At 42.3% G+C, this 24,623-nt stretch overlaps 1 protein-coding gene across 1 annotated transcript; it reads left to right on the top strand.

Moving 5' to 3' along the window:
- The first annotated feature begins 106 nt into the window (after window positions 1-106).
- PROSER2 (proline and serine rich 2) lies at window positions 107-24,395 on the top strand. The gene is made up of 4 exons (XM_069034809.1): window positions 107-215; window positions 9,409-9,624; window positions 19,477-19,729; window positions 20,619-24,395. The coding sequence occupies exons 2-4, from the start codon at window positions 9,490-9,492 to the stop codon at window positions 21,602-21,604; spliced, it is 1,374 nt and encodes a 457-aa protein (XP_068890910.1). The 5' UTR covers window positions 107-215; window positions 9,409-9,489; the 3' UTR covers window positions 21,605-24,395.
- The last annotated feature ends 228 nt before the right edge of the window (window positions 24,396-24,623 follow it).

Raw genomic sequence — 24,623 nt, forward strand, 5'->3', positions numbered from 1 at the left:
AGCGCCGGGACAAAGGCGGCGGTCCCGCCCGGGCGAGGCGGAGCCGGGCCGCCGCCCGGCCGCTTTATCCGCCCGCCGTGGGTGGCGGCCGGCGCAGTGCGCATGAGTTCGGGGCGGCTGCTCGGCGGAGCCAGCGGCGCTGCTCCGGCCACCTGCCCGCCCTTCGCTCGGGCTCGTTCCGCCCTCGGCCGGGAGAGGCGCGGACCCCAAAGATGGTGAGTGCCGCCACCTCCTCGGGGGCTCCCCTCGCTCTGCGCGGGCCCCCGGCCGAGGGGGTCTTCGCTCCCAGCCGGCTCCCGGACTCGTCTCCGCCGGGGGTCGGGTCCGCTGCCGTGAGGGGCTGAGCTCGCTCCGCTCCGCCTGCCCCCGGCTCGGTCTCGCTGCGGGGAGAGGCCGCGGAGCTGCGCGCCCCTGTCAGCCCGCCACGGGAATGGTTCGGCGTTGCTCTTATTACTCACTAATGGATTTTTAATTATTGTTCCCTCCTGTTCCGAGAGCAGCGGCGGCCAGGACGGCGGGTGCTCCGTGCGCTGCGCGGGCTCTGGGCGCCAGGCGGGACCGGGGATAGGGACCGGCACAGCCCCGCAGAGCACCTTTGGGCTTGGGTTAGTTTGGATACACAGGCGGGGGAGCAGAAAAACTATCAGCAAACTGCTGCTCTGCCGTGTGTGATGCTTGGCTTCCCACTATTGAGCTGTTAAGATTTTTTTTTCCCCCTGTGGATTTCTTCTTCTTCCCTATCATAACCTAAAATTTGCTTCTGCTAATCCGCAACTTTAAGAAAATATATTTAAGTAAAGGTTTGATACCCGTAAAACTTCGATGTATGCTGTTCCTGCCTGACTAAGGGTGATGGGGAGCAGCTGCCTTGTGCCTCCTCTTTGCTTTCCGACTGTCTGCAATTTAAGGTTCCAGTGGAAAAACTGTTGGTGTAAACAGTAGAAGATTCTAGTTCAGGATACTTTTTTCCCCTTCCCCCATCAGGTGCCTTTTCCATCTGGAGAGGGTGAGCGTGCGATGGCTGGTACTTCTTAAGATCTTAATCTTAGGTGGTTCTGGGAAGGTTTAGTGCGTGTAAAGAGAAAGCACAGCCTTAAAAACACTCTCGGGATTTTCAGTAATCCGGGATCTCAAGGGCATGTTTCCTGAATAGTTTTTGTTTTAGTGTGGCAGCGAGAGGCGGTTGCTGGAAGTGGTGTAGTGCTTGGTCCTGTGCATGGATGTAGCAAGAGATGATTCCTGTGGTAATAGGCATGCAGATGAAATAGGAAAGAGATAAGGCAGCCTCGTCCGAATCTTTCTAAACATTTTGCAAGGATTTTAAACTATAACAAGTATCAGAAATGTAACAGTTATTTCCTTTCCCCTCCCTTTTATGACGGGCACACAAGGAAAGACTTCTTTGCAAACCCTAAAGCATTAAGTCTTAGCTTTAAAAGCTTTTACAATTTCTGGCTTATGCTAATAAAAAGGTATTATTTTAAGACTTTACCACAGATCCTTGACTAATGCAGTATTGCAGATGGCCTTTCTTGTACAGGTACTACTTTAAAGAATTATGATTGTGGCTTTTTTCATGCCTTTGCAGGAATTACTGTTGTATAAGGGAGGAGCTGATGTTTAAACAATAAAAGGGGGGGGGGGGAAGTTGCTTCTCTAAGAAATGAAGATGTTACTTATTTCTCAGAAGTTGAGTAGATTTTCCCAGCAGTGTCTTTCTTATCAAGGATTTGTTTGGGGGTTTTACTACAGAGAGTGAATGAGTAAAATGAAGTTTTGTGACTGGAAGTGCAAGTAACGCCAGGCATTAGAAAGGAGCAGGGAGATTCTATGTTGCATCTCTGTTTTGTCAGTAGTAAAACTCTTCTGTTAGACATAGCTGCTTTTTCTCTACATGCCTCTGAGAGAAATATTAACCAAGAATGTTGGCAGACAGATTGCTGGTTGGATATAGTAACTGGAACAACTTAACTCCTGAGCAGTTGACAAGTCTCAGGCTGACTGACCTTCTGAAATACTGGAGCATGAAAATAAATGAGCATATGAATGTGGCTTTCAAAGCCAGCCAGACAGGCTGTTACTGTTACCAAGTCCTCCCTCCTCCTTTTTTTTAATTAAAAAAATAAAACCAAGTAATTTTAATTTCCAGTATAACTAACTGCTTAAATATATTCTTTTCAATTGGATGTGTATGGATTATCCCTGTACCAAGTAAAGTCCAAGGCCAAGACTCTACTGCTCTGTTTTGCCAGTGCTGTTTTCAGCTTTGCTTACTTGGGCAGGCAGACCTTTATGTACTTACATAGGAATGAAATGTCCATAAATAAGTTAATTTTTAAAGTAAACACCCCTGCACTGTGCTTCAGATGTCCTCTGCTTTCTTCCCTACAGCAGCACAGCAGTCACAAAAAGAAACATAGGAAAGCAGCCTAAAATCCAGTTTTGAGACTGTGACACAGCTGTACTGGGGCTGAAAATTGTCTTTCTATCCTAAATACTCTGTAAAACAGGATTTGGCTCACCATTGCTATGACTGTAGCAGTAGTTACATAATGAAACCCTAAACCCCAGCAATGCTGCACCTGTAACAAGACAGAAGTTGACTAATTACAGAGGCGTCTGTGCCTGAAATTGTTTATGTACACTTCATGGTTCTAAAGTGTTGGCTGTCACAGATAGCACCACCCTGATGTTAAGAGGGGAGATTTAAAAAGAGTAACTTGAAAAGAATGGGACATTTTCCTTGTTGAAATTTGCATAAGGACGTTTGAAGTTGGAGAAGAGCTCAGCTGTCACCTGGATGTGTTTAAAGCCCCATATAGGACTGGACTAAGCAGCCCTGGGTATCACTTGTAATTCTCCCACTGAGCAGCTACTGGTCATCAAATCTCAACTGGAGAGTCCCACTGAGAGCCTTATCGTTATCCTAGGTATGACCCTAATCTAAAGAAAAGTAACTACTTGTCACTGGCTGTAGTTTTATTTTTAGTTGGGGCAGGAAGGGATTCTGTCACTGTAAACGTGTGGGGAATGTGAGCACTTCAGGGATCTTTGGTGGTTTAATCCACGATATTGCCTAGGAGCCTTTGCCACTGGCCTTCATTTTGGGCATCGAGATTCAGCTGATGCTGTTGCTGATGTAGTGCACTGGGAACAGAGTTTACTTGCAAGGGAAAAGGCAAAGATTTGTGGGCACATGCCTTTTCTTACCCCAATAAATTCTGTCTTGAGGGTGGATCAATGTGCTTAGCATCATCAAAACTTGCATTGGTATTCCACTGCCTTAAAAGAAGGATCATTTCCCAAACACTGCAGAGAGTGTATGTATGAGTACTGATGAGCTATGCCCTTGTGTTGGCTTGGTTGTAGGTAACAAAGTGTCTAATGTATAGGGTCTCAAAACAGTAAAAAGGCTGTTGTTGAAAATCTAGAAAGACTAGTTAAGAATGAAGCACACAGTATGGAATCCTCATTTTCTGGTGTCTTCAGGCTTGGATTAACATGGTGTGACCTTAGGCATTGTTTCTGGGCAAAGCATGATTTGGAGAATTCAGTGTAGTAATTGAATTATTACTTAGGTGATGAAAATGTTGGTTTGTGATTGTTTCCTTTCTTTTTAAGTGGTTGCTACATTTAATTTGAGATCCAATTCACCAAACCATTTAAGCATGTGATGGAATGTCCTGGTGAACTCAGACAGATTTAAGTTCTACTGAATGGGTGCTTTTCCCATCTAGTTCTTTCAGAAATGTATGTACACAGGATTAGTTATTTCACTGTTGGCAGCTCTCACAAATTCTAGTGCGAGTTGTATGAATGACATTCAGTGTGTTTCTTGAGGCTCCAGATTTAGAGGACTGAGAGAATCTTTGTTTTTAACTTTAAAACTAACGGATTTTGTAGCTCCCCAGCCTCTAGAGGAAAGTTTGAATTGTCACAAGTGTGCCACAGAAACCGGAAAATTTAAAACAAAATATCGGGGTTACATACATTGAATTCTGGGACTCCTGCATGATTGTTATCACTCTATAATTACTTTGATGTAGTTGCATCTCTGTGATGGGCTGCCATGAGAGCCCCCTGAGTTCACATTTGGCTAAACATTATCCAGTCGTACTTGTCACCTGTTCTGCAAATCAATATTGATGTCCAAGGAAGTGTCTATAAAAATGCTGTTGGCCTGGCTCTCATTTAGCTGACCTTACTGTCATGGATTCTGTGTCTGTGTATTTTTTTGTTCTTTTTCTGTTAATGGTCAGCATTTCTATTTGTCTGGCCATACTGTGGTGACAGTCCCTCTCTAAACAACATTTCCAGGTTGCTGGATGTTAAATAGCCATGACTGTATTGAACACATAGGATTTTTCACGAGCAGATAAAGACTGTGAATGATACTAAATGTTATCATAAGCTTCTATACTTATGTTGTGGAGAAGAAAAATCAGAATTTAACCATGTTGGCCAGTTTTGGTTTGCCTTGGTTCTTAAACATCAGCTGTTGTCTGTTGTTACTTCAGTTTTGTTTTGTTTCTTTCTGTAAAAACAACTTACGAATTTACTGTCTGATTGTGTGGGGATCTTATGTGTTCAGCAAAACCTCATCAGCTTATCCTGTGTACTCCTAGAATTAGTCAAGTTGCCTGTGAGGTTTGGCCTCTGTAGGCAGTACTGTTACTTAGTCTATTCTTCTACCAGAAACCTTCAATCTTACTGTGTATCACAAGAGTAGGGTTACCCCTAAAGCTCAAGGATTTACTCAGTATTTAACATACTGAAGGAGGTAGAAGAATTCAGTTGCTGCTAGCCCTGTTCAGAAGGAGGAAATGTGTCCACCATAACTAGCCATCGGTTTTGTAGGAGTTTGGAACAGCAGTGGCTCAGTAAAGACATGTCATGGGCCAGCTGGTTTTGTTCAGCTCTGGTCTTGTACAGCTGGTTCAAAGGTATGTTGCAGGAGCACTTAATACAAGGAAAAATTCATGAGGTTACTAGACACGAATACCTGACTTGTTTTGGGAAGCCCTGTGGTCTCCTGACCACAGCACGCAGGAATCTGAACGAATTCCTACTCTCCCTTGCCTTGTTTTACTGCTTTGCTGCCAACTGACAGAGGCTGATAGAGATACAGGTCTCCAGTCTGCCCCTGTACCATCATTTTTATAGAACCCATCCCATAGGAACACTTCTAATGACCACAGAGTATTTCCAGATGTTTTTTCCAGATGCTTAACTCTCCAAACTCAACCATTGCCATGGAGTGTACTGACAGTGTGTGCAGAGCTGAGTGTGTGCATTGCTGTGTCTTTACACAGCTGACAGATTAAACCAACCTTGAAGTTCACTGACCACTTCTGTTTCAGTTGAATCACTGAGAAAAGAGCTGGTTAAGAACAAAGGCAAAGTGTGTGTGATGCTCAGTACACTTAAGGCTTAGAAATCTATCTTGAGAAATGTTTCGTGCAATTAGTGTTCTAGAAATTGTATGTATAGTGAAAGGGACAGACTGATCTTGTGCCCTTTTAAAAATGTATGATAATTTTCTAAAAATTGTCAACTCACCTTAAGTATGTTGTGCAGTTAATGGCCTGGTGCTGTCTGCTGTCTTTTGGCTTCTGGCTTACGTAGCAGTTGATTTTTAGCATTTAAATATCTTGCACTTTTGTGGGATTGATCCTTTTGCCTATTAAGCTAGTCTTCAAACAGGATTGTTAATAAAAAATTCTTCCAATCTCCTGCTACTATAGAAACAGTCCCTTGTAAATGCTAACACTGAGCTTCAGTGAAGAAGCAACCTTAGTCAGCAAAACTATAAAAATATCCTTTTTGAAAGGACAGACCGCACCTTATCTTTGATGGGAACTTAATACAATCTCTCTGAATTATTTGCCTCTGTCAAAGCAAAATTAAATCTTTCGAGGTGAAATTCAGTGCTAACTTTAGAATCTTTCAATTTCCTCCTTCTGCCATCTGAAAAACATGCATGATATGTGACTTGTATTGTTTTAAATATCTCATGAAGGCTATCTCTAGTGTAACCAAGTGATTGCCTCAGATGATAGAATCCTAGCTGCTCTAGGATGCCTTTCTGGTTTAATATCTGGGATCCTCTCTCCAAATAGTACTGTTCCTGTCACACTTCTGCGCTCCTGTGTCATGGTCTGATATTTTTTTATTATTAATCCCTAATGGTACAGGCACACATCTCTTAAGCCAAGCTGAAAAATACCCAGCTACAATGACTGAACAACAAATCCCATTGCAAGCAACTTTCATATTTAATGCATCTCTGAAGGTCAGGAGGAACAGCCGCCTGTTGTCCTGCTGCTCCTGCTTTCTCTGAGCTAGGTTACCTTATTTTTGAACCCTGCTTGTTACCTTGGCAATCCTACTGAAACAGATAGTGGGGCCTGGAAATTCATTAGATTCTTGACTATTTCTATTTTAAATCCATAAAGTCTTTCACTTAATAGTGATGGCATAAAAAGGGTGAAGGGACTTCAGTGTTAGCCATGGTGAGAAGGGGAATTTGTAAAACATGCTCTATGTATTGCAGCAGTGCCAGGCAGCCTCACATCAGCTCTAGCTGCTCTGGGCACTGTACAAAGGTGTAGGAGTTTCTCAAAGCATAAAAAACAGAGTGAAGGGGAGGAGAAATAATGTATATGAATGGATTAGGATTTTATTGACATATAACTTTGATGTGTTGAAGATGATGTAAAAGATAGAAGGGGGGGAAAAAAAATCTTCCCCCACACCTTTTCTGCAGGCTCACAGGCTATTGCACAGCTCTCAAGCTTTTCTGAAATGAGTAAAACTCCCAAAGCCACAGCTTCCAACACAAAAGCAGGACCAGTGCTGTAATGTTTGATACTGGCTCTTGTGTGGGTGGCTCTCTGAACCAGTCGCACTCTCTGCCTTTAGTCATTGTTCAGGAGCTTTGTGAAACATCTGAACTGGAGCTCCAGAATGAGTAATGGGAGCTTGCTGGGACCAGAGTTACTTGTTATTTAGAATTCATGGCTTTAATGTTTATTGCTGCTGAATCTGGGTGTTCCCGCTCTCCTGAATGCAGATAGCCCACCATGAAACTTAGTCCTGGTTAAACTAAGGTATTGCTGTTGGACAAAGCAGAACAGTACTCTTAAATACTTCTCTCTCAAAATTTGGGCCTCTTGATTGGTTTCTTGGTAACTTGGATTAATATCTTCTTCTGGTTAGTTTTTAAATGTGGGTCTCATTTGTGCTATCTGTTGTAATCTGTAGCTGTGACCTCTCAAAATATAGTCCATAAAATGTTCATAGTATAGAGTGTAATTCTAGAAATCTCTTATATATAGTTGTCTGTAGCATCACTGAAGGACTGAACAAACATGGGATGTTCAGTTTATATTTGGGACACCTGGATAAAAATTTGATGCTGCAACTTAAAAAGTGCTGATGAGAAATGTTTGCCTTTTGTTGGATTAGTAGTAGTACTCACCTCTTGCTGGTCTCTCTCTTCCATCTGAACGTCACCTTGACAGTCATAGGATGAAATCTGAAGTCAGTGGGAGTTTTCTGTGAATTTCAGAGGTGTCAAGATTTTCACTGATAATATTGGTTTCCAAAAATTGCATAGATTTTCTTGTGTGGGTGTGTTTGTGTGTGGCTTTTCAGCACCACAGGGTTTGTTGTAGATGAAGCTGCTGTTGCAGGATATGTTCCATGCTCAGGCTGCTCTTTTCCTGTTTAGCAATTTCTGCAGCACCCAGCAGTACAGCAGGTGCCTCAGTGCTCTTGCATCTGCCTGTCCTGCAAGTCTGAAAACCAGGACCACAAGCATGTTTCTACCTCTGGGCATCACTTAGCCCATTATCCTGAGGATGCATTGTATCATTGATAGCTCAAGTTATTAATCGAAAAAAGGAAGAATGTTCTTTTTGTGTAAAAAGCAAGGCTAAATTTGATCATTAGACCTAATGTTCATAAGAAGGGCTATGAGATGTTTTTGTTGTGGCATGCCAGTGCTCTGGATTATGGGTGTGCTTCCAAGACTTGCTGGACTGCAGCCTAGCTACATTGTGTGGGAGCTTTCCCACAGGACACGTTGGTGCTGCGGCGCAGGCAACGCACCTCTGGTAATGTCATAGCCCTCTCCTGGGAGGAGGGCTCAGCGGGATGGAATTGTTGCTCAGTATTGGCAGATGTTATCTCACTGCTATGAAACACTAATCAGCTTACCAGAAGGCTCTGGTTTCTCAGCCCACAGCCATGGGGAGCAAGGAGAAGTAATCCGATTGAATTGGAAATGCAGGCTTGACTTTGCTTCTCGTGTCGCCTCTTGAACCATAATAAAGGGAGAAGCACTTGGGAAGCAGGACCATCTCATTTAATTTGTGCAGTGTCAGGGGAATGGTGTCCAGTTCCCAGCTGGTTGCATATAACATGGTACCTCAGAACCAGCTGTTTTGAGGAATGTGTCACTGCTGTTCACGGGTCACAGGCAGGGTGGGTGAAAAGACGGACTCTCAGCAAGCAAGGCAATTTCTCATTGCAAAGGTGGTTTAATGTATTGGAGTGAGAAATGAGCTAGATTCTACTTTTCGCTTACCCCCGTTCATGCTGTTAGTGCACTGAGATGACTTTTGTGTTTGTGTCCTTGAAAATAAAAGTTCTGCCAGAGTGCTTGGGGAGATGACAATAATTCAGAGAGGTTTTACAGAACTGGACATTGGGAAAGCTTAAAAAACTGGGGGCTTTTGCTCCAGTGAGTGCTGGTGCATGCGTCTGTTTCAGTAAGTGTCTTCCAAATGTACAAGTACTGTTTCTTCATGGCTGAGTGAAATAAAAGCTCTTGAAGCTTTAAAATGTAATTTGTTATGCGCTAGTGCAAAAGTGGCACCGAGTTCTGCTCACAGATCTTTCACCAGAAGCAGGTGGCATAGAGCTGCTTCAGTAACACAAGTTAACTGCAGCAGTGTTAGGAAATGAACAGGGTTCTGTTTCCCTCATATGATCCCATAAATAGAATTCTTGTTTAAAACCAAATAAAGGTACTTGAGCTGGGCCAGTTGGTATCTCAGCCAGTGGGATTTCATTACTGTTAATGATGTGTCATAATGGAAAACACAAACTGAATTTGTAGGACAAGGATTTATGCGGGGTCCTTGCTTCTAACTGACCATAGACATCTGGTTTAGAAGCATGAGAGATGGGGTACAGAACCTTTCTGTGTTGGATTTTTAGTCATCTTTTTGAATAAAAGCAGTTTTTTTAAAAGGTGCCCATAAAGTGGTAGATGTGTTCCAGGGCATAAAGATATGCCGTTTATTAACTTGTGTGGGATCTTTTTTTGCCACTTATTTTCAATTCCTTTTCAAGTGTTTTAACAAGCAGATCTAACCAGACCACGTTGTTCTCTGTTTCCAGTCATGAAGAAAGCAAGCAGCCCCACGTAACACACTGAGGGCATTCTGTGCTGCATCGGGATCAATCAGTCGAGAAAGTGTGATGCCTAGGAATCTCCTGGCAGATTCTCCTGAAATGGCATCTGAAATCTCTCCAGAGCACATGCATGGGAGCATGGAGAGGGCTGGCAGCGTGGAGAATCGTGGCAGCCAAGCTCGGTGCAGAAATCTTGCCTTGGTAAGTGTTTAATGAGCCTTGTGCTTAGTGATACAGATTACATTAATAGCTCTGTCCACATCACGCAATTTTTGTTTTATTAAGATTGATTTTTGCCATTTCTAATCCTAAGTGGTTGCTGGTGTTGTCTCAGTTGTTAAACTCAAAGGCCAGAAATAACTTCTGAGCTTTGGTACAACAGCTTGTTATTCTGGTCTGATTGTCTCTGAGAGCTTGGAGAGTGCTACTCTCCAGCCCTTCCTCCCAGAGAACCGGGAATGGCAGCAAGGGCTGCTCTGCCCTTGCTTTTTTAAATAGCTCATGAAGGAATTTAAGGATAGTGGTTGTTCTACATGCTGCTTTTTGCTTAATCTCTTTGTTGACACTCCTGAATAAAGGTCTCAGCTTATTCCACCTTAATTAGATGAGTAACAAATATGTCACCATAAACAAAGCCATCCTCGCATTAGTGAGCATGAGTGTGTGGCCATTTAAATCATGAGTGAGTAACTGAGGGAGTAGGATGCACTTCTGTGTTTTTCCCAATTAGCAGGGTGAATCAGGCAGTCAACTCAACAGTACACTTTGTACTGTGACAGACTAAGCCTAGAAAGCAGGTATGGTTCCTTCCATATTTTTTTTATCATCACGACCATTTGAAAAGCATCCATTTTTAATTGACGAAAGAACACTTTGGTAAATGTGCTTGCCCTAAGTGGAAATCTAAATCTCTGTCTTGCCTTAAACATAGAATTAGGCTTTCTGTCTCTTTCCTTCTGCCCTCCCTGATAGTTTCCTTTTTTAATGTGGTAGTTTTCTGTGAAAGAGTAAGTGGCAAAACCTGTATTTATCTGTGTACCTCAGACACACTCATGCTTTTGTGCTGCTTTCTGACACCTGGAGGCAATTCTAAAGCTGTTCCCTTTTTTTGTTGTTTCCACTGAAAATACTTACTGTTAATATGACGCTGTATCCTTCAGCTTGTGTTGCTAGTTAAAACACAAAACAAGTATTATGGAATTCAGTTCCTTAACTGTTTCCGATCTGTTCTAGAAAAAAGTTGTGAAGGATCAGGAGGAGGTTAAGTACACCATTTGGGCTCAGGAAGTTAGTGTATATTGTTTATTTTATGAAAGCTGCTTGAATTTTAGAGAATTACAGTGGAAGTAGTACTTCTAGAGAATTACAACTTAATTTTAAACAGAATTGCAAGTTAATTTTGCTCATTACCACTAGTTTCCCAGGTTATCACAGTAGTAGTCAATCATGTTCCCTTGGGTTTTATTCTTATCTGCAGTAGCAGGCATGAGACTAGACATTTGAAAAAAACAGTATTGAATAACAAAGCATGTATAAATCAGTCTGTTTGTACAGTCTTATCCTGGGTCTGCTGTGTCAGAAAATAAAAACTAGATCCTGCCATGTGATAATCCGTATGATGATGCATCAGCTGAATTGGAATCCCTTCCTACTGTGTAATGCAGTAATTTATAGATTTGGCTGCAGGCTTAGGCAATTCCCACCAGACCTGTGAATTAGCAGTTCACAGAGCCTTTCATAGAGTTTGTGCATGAAGACAGTGAAGTGTGTACCAAGAAGTTTTAACTGTGGTGCCACAGATCCCCTTCCATGATTTTTCTTCCAGTGGTGTAGTAGGTGGCATGTCCAATAAGGCTGACAGCTCACGTGTGTGGAGTAAAGGGTTGGACAATATAAACCCTTCTCAATACAGGCATAATTTCAGTTTCTGAATTTGAGAAGGGGTCTGTGTTAAACTGAACATGAAGGAAATTCTGCCTAATTGCTAGAATATGCTCCTAGAGACTTCATCTTCTTGCTTCAGTAGTTTTATTATAAAAGTTCAGAAGATGCAGAAGCTTTGATGGCCTAATGAGAAGAAAGGAATAGGCAACTTTGTTTAGACGAAGAATTTCTTATTATACCAATTCTGAGAAAGGAGGGGATCTATTTTCAGGCACACTGCACCTTCACAGCCCCAAAACAGAAGCAACTAAAGACTCAACTGCCTCTTCATTTAGCCCTTTCCTGGGTCTGTTCACCTAGAGACATGGCAAGGAAGGTCAAGGTTGGCTTTGATTATTTTGGGTTTTTGTAATGGCCTTGCAAACTAAAGAAGTGTAACAGTGCTTCTTATGACAGGCCTGTACTGCTGCAGGTTTCTTCCTATCTGATTGTAAAAAAAACAGGCTCTTAAAGTTTCTCAGTGTCAAACTGCATTAGTCACTAAATATAACCTTTGTATTGCATCTGTGGAATTCGAACAAAACCAGGGTTGTGGTAATAGGGACAAATACTTGGATTGGCTTCAGCTTTCGCTGACTGCTCACAGCTGGTTTGGCTGACTTCTAGCTGGTCCTGCATCCTGTGTGTCTGTGCTGGCATCACTTGCTGGGGAACTGGTTGTCAGTTTAGGAATGACTAGGAGATGGACATCAATTGCCATGTGCTAAAAAAGTCTTTAAAATTCTGCATGTGGGATCCTTTCCAGTCAGCTGTTGTCACTTCAGTTTAATTTTGCCAGATTCCTCAGCTTCCCTTACCTACACGATGGTGCTTTCAGTTAATCTTTTACTACTATAGGCCTTCAAGTCAGTTTTATTTTTTTTAATGGAAAGCAAGGTGCTGCCTTGATTTTTAGGAGAATTTCCATAGAAGTGACAGATATTCAGGTCTGGATTTATGCTGCCAAATCTATCACAGCAGGTTGAGTTGAGATGGGAGGAATGTATGCCTTGGTATCTTCATGTCACACGAATGTTTGTAACCTTAAAAACTTTTACATATGAGGACGTGAATTTGCACATATATTTTGGTTTCTTTGTTAAAGAGAGGTATCCATACATCTACTTGAGAAAAGTGTATTTTCTTGATGCATGGAATCAGTTGCACTTACCCAAGGGTGAGGGCAAACAAAAACACTCTGTTCTTGGCAATTCTAGCTTCCAAAACCCAGTCTGGAATGACACTCCCTGACATGTGGTATAAGAATTAACTTGCCATGAAATACAGTTGAAGCAATTTAAGGACACTTAATTCCAAGATAAAACTAGGTCTGGGGGTTTTTTGAAGCAATTTGTCTTGTTCCACTGACTGAATAGGCACAGACCAGCTTCTTAAAGCCAATCCTTCTTTCAGTGCTTCTCTCTGGTAATTGGACTGGGTATCTATTCTCAGCCATGAGTGAACTGCTTTAGTTTCTATGTGTGAATAATGTGCTAGGACAATCGTGCTACCTATGAAAACCATGGCAGAGGTGCTGGTTGTACCTGAAGGGAGCTGTGCTAATTGGAACTGCACTGATAGTAAGCTATGTCAGTGCCTTGGATCTGTTGCTGTAACTTCAGTACTTTACCATCTGTATCTGAACATGTCTCACTGAGTGATAGCTTTGAGGGATAGTGAGTTCTTGTTATTCTTGGTGGATCACACTGTGGTTTTTATTTCATTTTTTGCCTTTGGATCAGACAGATCCTTGGTTAATACCACAGTTCGCCACCACTCTTTCTGGGGCAGTGGTGACCTCCAGATTTTGTTCAAGTGACTATTTCATTTGATCACTAATCAGATGGCTTAAACTGGGAGAGGCCATGACTCTAAAAAAGAGATTTTGCTAGTTCTGATTATTTTTTCAAACAGGCTTTCTCTCTGGCTCTAACAAGACTTGATAGCCAGTCACTGAAGATGATTTGTCACTCCTGGATCCCTTGTATAGTACAGGTGACATTCTGAATGTTGGTTACAGAGACATGAGGAGCAAGTATGCTGTGAGTAGTCTGAGGTGGCTTAGTGTTTTGTTTCACACACTCAGCCGTTTAACTCAGGAGTGACCTGGTTGTTTTGTAGTTATGGTGTTTCTCATAGCCTAACAATTCATTATTATGATCCTTATCCCTTTTGCATCAGTACAGATAATTCAGATGCAATAGATCTGGCATTCTAAGTGCACCATGCTCGTGTCTCTTTACCCCAACGTCTCTGACGAGAATCCACTGGGAATCCAGTGTAGATTTAGGGGTTCTGGAAAACGACAGATCACGTGTCTGTTAGCCCACTGCCACCTTTTTTCCTCACAGTTTGAATGAGTCTTGTGATGCTGAGTTGCATTTCAGGTACATTCAAGGGAAAGTCCTGAGAAAGACTCCTTTCATAAAATTAATGTGTTTTTCCCCCTTGACACTGATACTCCACAGGCTTTACTGTACTACAAGACCTTTCACTCTGTCCAAGGACTTTGCCAAATAACAATACACAAAAAAATGAGAAGAATTTTTAACTGTTTGCTTTGTATGGATACAGCTGCCTTGGGGCAGGTGGAAGCCATTCCATACAGGGTGTGGAGAGAGCTCTGCTATGCTTCATCTGCTTCAAACTGATGTTGGTATGACCTGGAAGCGTATGCCTTGGAAAAATAAGAGCCTGACTTTTAGCAAGGAATGATCTTGTTTTAAAATGTGCTAGTGAGAATATGGATCCTGAAGGCAGTTTGGGCTCTATGCACAAACTGCATCATTCTGCATCAAAGCAGGATCTGGTGGATAGATTATTCCAGCAGGTGGGCAAGTCTGCTCTTTAAATCACACTGATAAGCATTCCTGACTTCCAGAGCATTTTTCTTTGTGTACTCCATTACTTTTCACAGAATACTTGTATTAGAGTTTCTGTAATGTGAAAGCCAAGTTCTGTCTCACCTTCAGTGCATGTAGAGAAGATTTGTTGTGATTATATGGGTGGTCAACTTCTTATAAATTAAAATACACACAGGGCTGCATCTGCCCACCACCCTTTCATTCTCTCCTGTTTTAAATATAACACGCTCCATTATTTGAGCCTTCCTGTGCAGCTAAACTCACAGCGCTCCATGCGTTGTTCTGGACCCTGTCCAGCTTGGCTGCATCCTTTCCAAAGTTCAGCAACTGAATCTGAACTCTGTGTTCCAAATGAGGATGTGCTGTCATGTCATCACCCTGGTTAATATATCCCAGAACGAGATCTGCATCCCTGAATAGCAGATATTTTTCCCTCTTTATGGCACTTAAACTGACAGAGTCACAGATCGTGGAGGTACCTTGCAGTAACTTCATCTCAGCATCATTTTTTAGTTCATCTGTGAGTGCATTTTTGGGGGCCACATCATAAAGGCTTCAAATCAAGGTATGTGACATTTTGTGTTTGCACCTATTGGTCAAGTCAACGACCCTCTCATGAGAAATTAGCTTGGTGTGAAATTACTTGATTTTTTTATGAAAACTATTTAGTGTCTTTCGCCTGAAATGTATCCTCAATTTTCTCAATGTTGTTCTAACACAATTTCTTTTTCCATTTAATTTCTATGAGCTGATCAGCCTTATTTTGTTTATCAAAGAGATGTCTTCAGGGTTCAAGTAGATATTCAGCTTGCTTTCTTTAAAAGTAGGTTAGGAGTAATTTAGTCAGTTTATGACTTTAGCTCATCTAGTTTCTTTTAAGTACTTGTAGATAATTTGTTTCATCACTTAGGACCTATTGATTATATGCTTTGCTACCTATTATGAAGCACACGGGTACAATTATGCTCGTAAACTGAAGAAAACAACACTCAATATTATAGTCTTCTTCACCAAATGAAATGGTATTATCAAAACCATCAGATAGTGGGTTGTAGAGGAAGCACTTTTTGACACAGCACGCAATTACACTCCGGAACTCCCTGCCACAGAATGCTGTGAATGCCAGTCATTTCCATGGCTCAAACAATAAGATGAATTCATGCTAGAAAAGCTCATTAAGGGCTGTTAAATATGCAGATGCATCTGGGAAGTCCTTAAGACATGTATTGCTGGGAACTGGAAGGATTTAGGGGAGAAAAAGATATATCCATCCAATATACAGCAACACCCCCACCAACCTCTCTCCCTTGTCCTGTGTGTTCATAGCTGCTGAGGGCTACTGAGCTAAATGGGCTTTTTGGTCTGCTCCTGTGTAGTAGTTCCTGTTCTCAGCTGTAATTCACTTGCTTTCAGCTTCAGTAACACAGCAGTACAATCCATTCCGTCTCCCTTTTCTGTAAATCTTGTCAGAGGTACTTGACTTCTTCTGTGCTAAAGCTTTTATGCCTGTTCTGATACAGTTCCTGCATGTAGGGCTTTCCTTTTCACCCCTTCTAACAAGTAAAACTGCCTTGTTATTAACAGACTGTGGCCCAAGTGGTGCTACACTGGCCTTTGTACTTCATATTAGAATAGTTTGCTTCATTTGAGAAGCATCCAGTCACTTCTCTCCCACAGAATTGTGCCTATTAATTCTTTGCCACTGTCAAGTGATTGATAAATCAGTTGAATCTGGCATTCTCCTGGTGTTTTGCTAATTGAGGTTTGGTTCCTTAGCAGTTTTTAGAAGGTTGTTTTGGTTTTTTTTAAGCACTGCAGATGTCTTGGGATTTCCTGTGCTGGTCTGTTTCTGTCAAAGCTGTGCTGGTCTTAGGATTTTAGACCTGGATGTGATGTTCAGAATTTCTTAAGATGTATATGAAAAATTGTGGGCCTCTGGATATTAAGTCATTGTTTTAAACAGGTAGGAAAGGAATCAAGGAATCTTTTCTATGAAACAGATTGTATTCTTCTTTTCTTTCTCTTCTTTTTTTTTTTCCTCTTTTATACCACACACTGTTATAACAGACTCTTTCCTGTTTGGCGTAAGCAGGAAATGTGTGGCTGCACAGAGATCTAAAATATTAATGCCAGCTGAGCATACTCAGCTATTTCAGCTGTATGCATCCCAAATTTCTTCTGTCCAAACAGTCTTTTTAATCCTCCTAATTTAATGTAATTTTAAGCTGAGGCACAGTTACCGAGTTTCAAATTCAGGCTGTCTTTTTAGTAAGTAAAACAGTAGCTTTAAAGTTTGCAGTGTTAGGTGTATGTGAGATTTAGTTTAGGGAGGTGTGTTTGTGTATCAAGAGTAGGGAATAGATGGAAACTTTGAGGTGAGTAACTCAAGTAGCTGAAAAGACTTTTCTTTGACTATTAAAAAACACAGATTCATCAAGAAGAAAGGAAGCCTGGAAAACCAGCCTGGAAAGAATATGAACTGTTCCAGTACTTGGAATATATGGAAAATGAATTAATTGCAAATAGACTTGGTAACTTAGTTAAAACTGGTACCTGTTAAGTTACAAAAGTTCCTCCCATCTTTCTGAAGGCTTTACTATAATACAAGTAATACAGGTGGGAATAAAGCAAGTCACTGCTTGCTTCACATCTTTGAGCTCCTTTGGTTTGACCAGCCTGAGTAGGTTTTTTTCCACTGTGATTGTGTGTCTAAAATGGGATTGTTTCCTTGGCTGGCAAACTGAAACATGCCTTGCCTGAGGGAGTTTCTATCCAGACTGGATGCCTTGCATCTCAGTACAGTGCCCTGACCTAACACTGCCTGTTCTCCAGAGATGTTGGTTTTGGGGTTTGTTTGTTTGTTTTGTTTTTTTTTTTTTTCCTGATGAAATGTGACATTGATCATCGTGAAGGGAAACTGCACAAGGAAACAGATCGAAGTACTAACAGAGATGAGGTTGGCCTTTCACATCTTGGTATGCCATTTATAACAAATGTGTTTACAAAGGGATGATTACTCAATTTAGATCCTTCACCTAAAGGGACACTGCTCGTTTCAGCAAGATCCATGAGGGATGGTTAAATCAGGTAAAGCTCTCCTGCAAATCTTACCTGCCATGGAAAAATGCTCAGTCTTACAGCACAGAAAAGGATGGAAGGAAGTGCTTCTGGAAGTCTTTGCTTCCTTGCTTTATTCTTTGCTCTGCTCTTGATTAAACAAGTTAAGCTCAGGTGGGAGCAGTTTTTTTAGGTGCACAGTGTGGTGCAGTAATTCCTGTACCACACTCTGGATTTGTTGCCACTATGCACTTTTTAAACACCACCCCCTCTTCTTTTCCTTTGCCTGTGTAAGTCTGGCTCTTGCAGTGAGCTCACCCTCTACAAAAGGTTCTTGGAGTCTTGTTCAGTTCCAGCTCAGGGCTACCTAACAAGGGCTCCTTTCCTGTCATTCTCTCGCCTACTGCACATAGCAGCCCTATGAGTATTTGGGTGGGGAAGGAAGGAGATTGCAACATCCATTAAGGAAAAAAAAAAAAAAACAACCAAGAAACAAAAAAGGAAGGCTTGTCTGTCTCTTGCTTTTCAAGTGCAGCTGTAAAACTTTCCTTGGCCTTTGAAAACTGACATGTGGTGGGTGCGAGCTGTGGAATACGTCAGCCTTTGAAGTTCATCTTTTAAAGAGGCAGTGGCAAATGGCATCCAAATTTCAGCCTCTGTAGCAGTTTTTCTACAAGCTGGAATAAGTTACTTATTCTGACAGTACACTGTGGATAGTAAGTTAGAAATAACCACACCTCTGTACATCTTTCCCATCCACCAAATGTTCTATTGGCCACACAAGAGAAGGCAGTTAAGAGCCCCAAAGCTTTTCTTTTCTGATCTGTAGTGTTCTAGGTGCTTGGAGACCAGCTACCACTGTGTACAATGCAGCACATTATATTTCTTAATCTATAGGCATTACTTTCCTACAGAGCTGTGTTGTTCTTATTTTTAATGCTGAGAATGGGAATAAAAGCTTTGTTTGTGCAAGGAGTAAACAGGTAAAGCTGTGCACAGGTTTTTTTAGTCTAATCTAATGTAAGATGATCTGAACAGGCACAATGAGTTTGAGGCAAGTTGTGCTGCCCTAGCAAGAACGTGGCTACCTCTTGAATATTTGGACTGCATACCTTTATGTATTTACCTAAATTCTCCCAGCCCTCCACTGAGAAGTAGCTTTTTTACCATGTCTGCACATGCAATGAGGTGTCCTTGGTGCTTCTTTGTTAAGTTACTGACAGCAAAGTTTCCAGTATATGCTTGGCAGGGGAGAAATTCAATCCAGAAAAGGGAAAACCTCTCTTGCTTTTCAACAATATATACTTACATTCCAGACCTTACACAGTTCTCTTGGGAAATGTCTTTCCTGTGTCCATTGTCTTAATGCAGTACCTTTCTTAATCATTCTTTGTCCTCTCCAAGCTTCTGGAAAAGTGAGTGTTTCCCAGGGTGTTGGGAAAAGAGCTAATGCATTCCTGCCCAGCATTCTCATAGTGATAATGTGTTAATCAAGTTAATCAAGAGCAGTGACTCAGAGAAAATGAAGACTGGATAAACCAAGTGATTATTTATCACTTCTATGGTCTACAGGATTGTTTCCTGCTGAAGAAAATAGCCTAAGGCAGTATACTGCTGTGGAGCATATCTTCATATTTATTCTTGGGTTTTCCTTTCTGTAACTCAAAGGTAAAATCTTTAGAAACCTGCTCCCTCCTAACTATTACTTCTTTGTAATCTGTCATGTAACTGGATAATTTATACTCTGTGGGGGTAGAGACACTTCTTAGCTCCAGCTTTGCTTTCAGAAGCCAAGTCCCACTTTGGACTAGACCAAAAAGGAAATCAGCCTGTTTCTGGGACTGTCCTGAGTGCACCCTTTCCCTCCCATGTTGTTCCCCAAGCCTTGTCCCTGAATGTGACACAGAACACAGTTTAGCCCAGTTTGGAACCAGAAGAAGCCATCCTAACCCTTGCAAAGGCACCAGTGGGTGCAGGGCTTTTTTTTTTTGCCTTTTTTTTTTTAGTAGCTTTTATGGCTTTTATGATCTTTTAGCAATTTGTTCTGTACAACTCAAATGAAGACTTCTTTGCCAAACTAAAGGATGTACTATACCAGTTACTGCTCTTTGGATTTTTAAAAAAATTTTTTTGTCTTCTAGCATTGTAATATCTAAATGTCTCTTTGGGAAGGTGTTCATCTTTCTGGTTTTTTTTTTTTTCCTCACAGGATGATGAAAGTTTGAAATACTTAACTCATGAAGAACAGGATGTTCTCATGTTCTTTGAGGAAACCATAGATGCCTTAGAAGATGACTTGGAGGAGATGGCTCTACGTGACAGTGGCATCCACTGTCAGTCCCCAAGGTCGACAGAAGAAAATGTGTCCAGTCATTCAGAGACTGAAGATATCATTGATTTAGTACAGTCAACACCTGAGAGCAGTGACCATGAAGACCCTTCCAGCAGAGATACAGAACCAGGTAGTTGTGTTTCTTGCAAGAGTGGGTTTTCCCTTTGATCAAGCCCTGACCTATTCCAGTTCTCCTTAGAAACAGCTAAAAAAATTCTGTACCTTCCTTACTACCTCAAGATAAATTTGTTACACATCAGGAGCTCTAAGGACTGTGATTTTAATTTGCCTTGGGGTTTTTTAAATTCTTGCTGCTACTGTAAGTTATTTTCTAATTTTTCCATGTCCCTCATGGGGGTCGTGCATCTGATGAAGCTTTTGGTCTGCTCTCTCAGTCTTCTGCCTGGAGACTGACTTGTCACTGTTGTGCACAGTCATTACAAGGCAGACAGTATTCACCAGCCTGTTCACACTCGGCTTTTCTCTAAGACTTCTTAAGATTTTCTCCAAGAGTTTTAAGATAGCAGATTGTTTTCAGTGTTACTTTGTGTGGGACTGAAAGGCACACTTTCCTATCAGTGGGTTTGTGACAAGATAGCATATGGCATGTTGTTTTTGTCACCCTGTAGAGTGTGTTCTCTCTGTGTTTGGAGAATGAATCTATCAGCTAGTACACACAGTGGGATGTAATGTGTCCTCTCCTGGCTGTTTTAATAAAAAATAAGAACTGCAAAACTCTTATGAAAGAGCAGCCATTGAAGCACAGTGGAGCAACACACAGACTTTGAATGAGAGGCAGAGAGAGGGCTGAGGTAGTGGCACATTGTAAATGTGGTGATTTGAGCTATGGCACTGCCTATGAGATGCCATTGCTGGGAGTTCAGTTCTAGTTTCTTCTGGCTATGTGGGCTGAGGTTGAGTTGGAAAGGTAGGGAGAGGGGAGAAATGATGCTAAAAGACGGTTTTGCATTCTGCTCTGTGTGAAGACTTAATGACATCTCTGCTGCTTTGCCTTTCAGTGTTGGATACTACCCGGAGAGCCGAGAGCCCTCAGCCTGCTGTACCTGCTGACCTTCCCCCACAGCCCCCTGCACCACCACCAACGGTGTCAGAGACACTTCCTCCTCCACCCCCTCCTCCAGTGCAGCACCCAAAGCTGCTCCGTTCCATCCCCACTCCTCTCATCATGGCCCAGAAGATCTGTGAGCAGCAGGCGGAGAGCCGGGCGCGCTTCCCTGGTGCCCTCAAGGAAGGGAATTCCGAAAGGAAGAAAGTCCCAGTAGCCAACGGTGATTATTTCACAGCACCCAAGCACCCTCCTGCCCCCGCCCCCAAACTGCACCGGTTCCCAAGCAACATCAACATAACAAATGTCAGTGGCAAGGAGTTCAGCGAGACGATTTCCAAAGCAGCGGTTAACGTCCAGGAGCGGCGGGCTCAGGTGCTGGCCAACATCAATGGGGGAGCTCTTCTGGCAGCTGAACTGGAGGAAAAGCTGCACAAAAATGACTTCTTGTCACGTAACAGAAGTTCTTCTTTACGGGATCTCTCCTCGGAGCAAACACGCTATGAAGCCCTGACAAAACTTGGCCTAGTTAAGGGAAAGCCAGCTCAGGACCAAGTGGACCATGCCCCAAGCACTCAGCAGTGTGATGTGCAGCCCAAGCAGGCAGAGGCTGTTACCAATGGATATCAAAACATCCATGAGATTTTAAAAAGCGAGCCCAGCCCTTTCCTTCCTATGGGCAAAACTGTAACAATCAAACCAGAGGTGGCTCTTGCCACTAACAAAGTCAGCAGCACACAGCAGAACACAGAAGAGAGTTGTAATGATTATAAACAACCTGGTGTAAGCCTGGACATGAGGAGGAGGTCGGGTTCGCTGCCCAGACCTTCAGGATTTCGATCCCAAGGGATAACGGTGAAGTTTTCTGGCCGTGGCTCAACTGAAGAAGCCAGGAGAGAGGCACTCCGGAAACTGGGACTGCTGAAAGAGACTGCTTAACTTGGATGGAAATGATGTGGCAGTGAGGGGAAAGTCATAGCATGGCTTTGTGCTAGAACAGTCCCAACAGGATTGGGATCAAGTGGTTTGGAAGAAAAAAGGGAAAGTTCTCTGCTTCAGGGCAAGCCAGGGTGGTACTAGACACTGTGGAATGGCCACTTGTGTTTATCCCAGAAGGACTGGCACCATGTAGGGTCCTGTACAGCAGTGGGTTTTGGCTCTCCTTCCTACAGAGATACTCATCTGTTGCTCTTTGTGACTAAGAGGAATTTTATTTAATTAATGCTGGACTGTAGCAGGCAGCATCTCATTAATGAAGTGTACAGTGCAGTATTGTTGTACATAGCAAACTGAATGGCAAATCTTGCTTTTGCTCTTTCTGAAGCCAAAACCAAGAGCTCTGTCTGTCCTGCCCAATGTGTCTGTCTGTCTGTGGGAGCTCGAAATAATGTCACAACTGAAATTTCTGACAGGGTGACACCCTTCTGTGACTTTTTGTTGTCTGTGTTATCTGGCTTGGCTTCTTTCCCTGCCAGTGGTGAGGTCTTCTGCTCCCTCACTCTGCACTTGACTCAGAACTGTGCACAGGGTGGCTTCTGCTTCGACCTTCTCCTGGACAGAGCAGCCCAGGCTTTGAATGGGTGACTGCCTCACTCTGCTGCTGCACCTGGAGTCTCCCCTCCCTTCCCAGCCACCTGCTTCTTGGTCATGCCTGAGCAGCCCACATGTCCAGGGAAAGGCACCAGGAAAGCCTCAAGGATATGCACCGAGCACCAGATTTCGCACTGACAGCCAAAGAGTCTCCCGACAATCTGTGACCCCAACTGCTCTGTTCCAGGGAGGATCTCACAGCAGAAAAGCCATAGGAATAATTTAACTTTGTACCAAAAGCAAGACCTGTATGTCAAAAGTCTTGTCTTTTACAGTGGGGTTCCTGGGAAGGAGCTGTTACTTTTTGAACAGTAACTGTACTACACAGATTATAAGTTCTGTTACTTCTAAAACTGTCATTGGTCTTCCTGTAGTTTGACAGCCCTAATAATCCTCTGTTCACAGCCTTATTTGATTCTGCCCTGCCAATGCATAACAGAAGTTACAGCCAAAATTCGTGCAGGCTAAGTGGAGTTTCAGGAGAGCTGCATGTAAGAACACATCATTCCTGAATGGTCCAAGTTGGTGGTATTTTGCCTTTTTTCAATAGACAAGCTGGTAAAGATGGTCCCAAACTATATTTGTGTGTTGGTATGATTTTTTTTTTTTTTTTTATATGGCAAAGCTGCCCTTCCACATTGAAACTCCTTCCCTTTTTGTATTACCTGAAAACATCAAGAATAGCCACTTTAAAATCAAATGCCAAACTCACAATTTTTTTGTTGTTATTCCTTCACGTTTGATTTCTCGGTGTTTTGGATTTTTTTTCTAAAGGGAAAAACTGACTTATTCTCTGCACTTTCTAAAGCCTCGACCAACCCACTCCTTCTCCCAAGCAGCTGAGCGATAAACCTTGGAGAAGAGGAGGAGTGGCTACAGCAGAAACTGACACACCCTTTGACAAGGAGCTCTGACATAACTGTGATAAACAAGTTTTTAGTGCTTGTGATAAAGTATTTCAAACTTGCTGAGCTGTACTGGTAAATGAAGCTGTCACGAAGGGAAAAACCTTTGTGTCATTCTCAACCTGCCTCATAAGTTAAGGGGGTTTTTGGTTTTGTTGGTTTTTTTTTTTTTTAATTATCTGCTTGCTGCTTAAATTTTTAATTGTGTTGTTATGGTATCTGGCTGGTTCTGTTATGTAGTTATTCTTTTCAGCCTTTTCACTGGGTAAGTGATCGTGTTCCTCATTGTGACAGGCTTTCTATACATAAGCAATCAGTAATTAAAATATGTGGCCATTCCTGGGCTGGCAGAGCACTTGGGCATGCATAATCAAACGTGAGAGGTGCTGCTGAAACAAAAAAGGCTGCTTGTGTGCTGCAAGTAAAGCACAGGCTTGTTCTGCTGGGCTCTGAGTCTGTAGTCCTAAATCAGAAAGACAAGGGGTCACATACAATACACCCAAGCACGTGCTGCAGTGCAGGCTGGAATAGAGGCCAACATGTGGATGATGCATCATCATTTATTAGCATAACCTGATAAGTAAATTTAAATGTTTCATGGCCTTTGTGCTTTTAAATCCTGGTAAAGCAAATTCTTCATTATGAATGTGAAGTGCGTACAAAGCAATCTCCACATCTACTCATTTCTTGCCAGCTCTTCTTTGAGTTGTTTACAGCTGAGAGTCCATGCAAAGCAAACGGGGGGGAAAACCCCTGACACTGCTTCATTGAAATTCAGTCCAGTTCAATAACTCTGTAAAGTCACCCTACTTAAAAATACCCCAGATGTTTAATATCTAAAGTTGCTGTATGCTGAATTAGCTGGATCATGTTCTCTCATCCTTTGTGCTGGGCTGTGTCCTCAACTGGTGGGAAGTGAGAGTTAGATCTTCTTTAGGTAAAGCAGTTTCTGCCCAGGGAGGACTTGGAACGAGGTATTCATTGTGGCCCTTCATCATAGCAGATAAATTCTTCTCTGTGCCTAAAACTGTAGTCAGTAAAGCCATGTACTAAATGAAGTTAAGTCTAGCTGCTAATAACCTGTATATAAATTTAGCTCTATTTTGTGTATCTTGTTTTGTGTGTATATGTTGCTGTGATTTTACTTTCTTCCCCTTTGTGCTAGAGGTAACTGTCTTGCACAAACCTGATAATCATTTATTAAACTAGAATAAACCCAATGAAATGATGCCTGATGGGAGGTGCCATTGTGTTCTTTGCCACCCAGTAGTATGACTCTTTCTTGGATGAGGGAGGTGACTTCTTCTTAATGGCTAATATTGATTTAATAACCTTTCATTTTGCAACTCTGGATGTGTGTGAGCCAGAGCCCAACCCTGTCATGTCAAGTGGTGGAGGAGGGACAAAAATAAAAGGTTATGTCTGACAAGAGATGTGTATTCTCACTGCTGGGCTTCAGCAGC

This window comes from Aphelocoma coerulescens, chromosome 1A, assembly GCF_041296385.1.
Source record: "Aphelocoma coerulescens isolate FSJ_1873_10779 chromosome 1A, UR_Acoe_1.0, whole genome shotgun sequence".
In the NCBI taxonomy this organism is placed as follows: domain Eukaryota; kingdom Metazoa; phylum Chordata; class Aves; order Passeriformes; family Corvidae; genus Aphelocoma; species Aphelocoma coerulescens.

What these genes read in the sequence shown, in the direction of transcription:
- PROSER2 (XM_069034809.1), top strand. Translation starts at nt 9,490, where the DNA reads ATGCCTAGGAATCTCCTGGCAGATTCTCCTGAAATGGCATCTGAAATC. An exon ending in GGTGCAGAAATCTTGCCTTG is followed by an intron (nt 9,625 to 19,476) that starts GTAAGTGTTTAA and finishes TTTTCCTCACAG; the next exon opens with GATGATGAAAGTTTGAAATA. An exon ending in CAGCAGAGATACAGAACCAG is followed by an intron (nt 19,730 to 20,618) that starts GTAGTTGTGTTT and finishes TTTGCCTTTCAG; the next exon opens with TGTTGGATACTACCCGGAGA.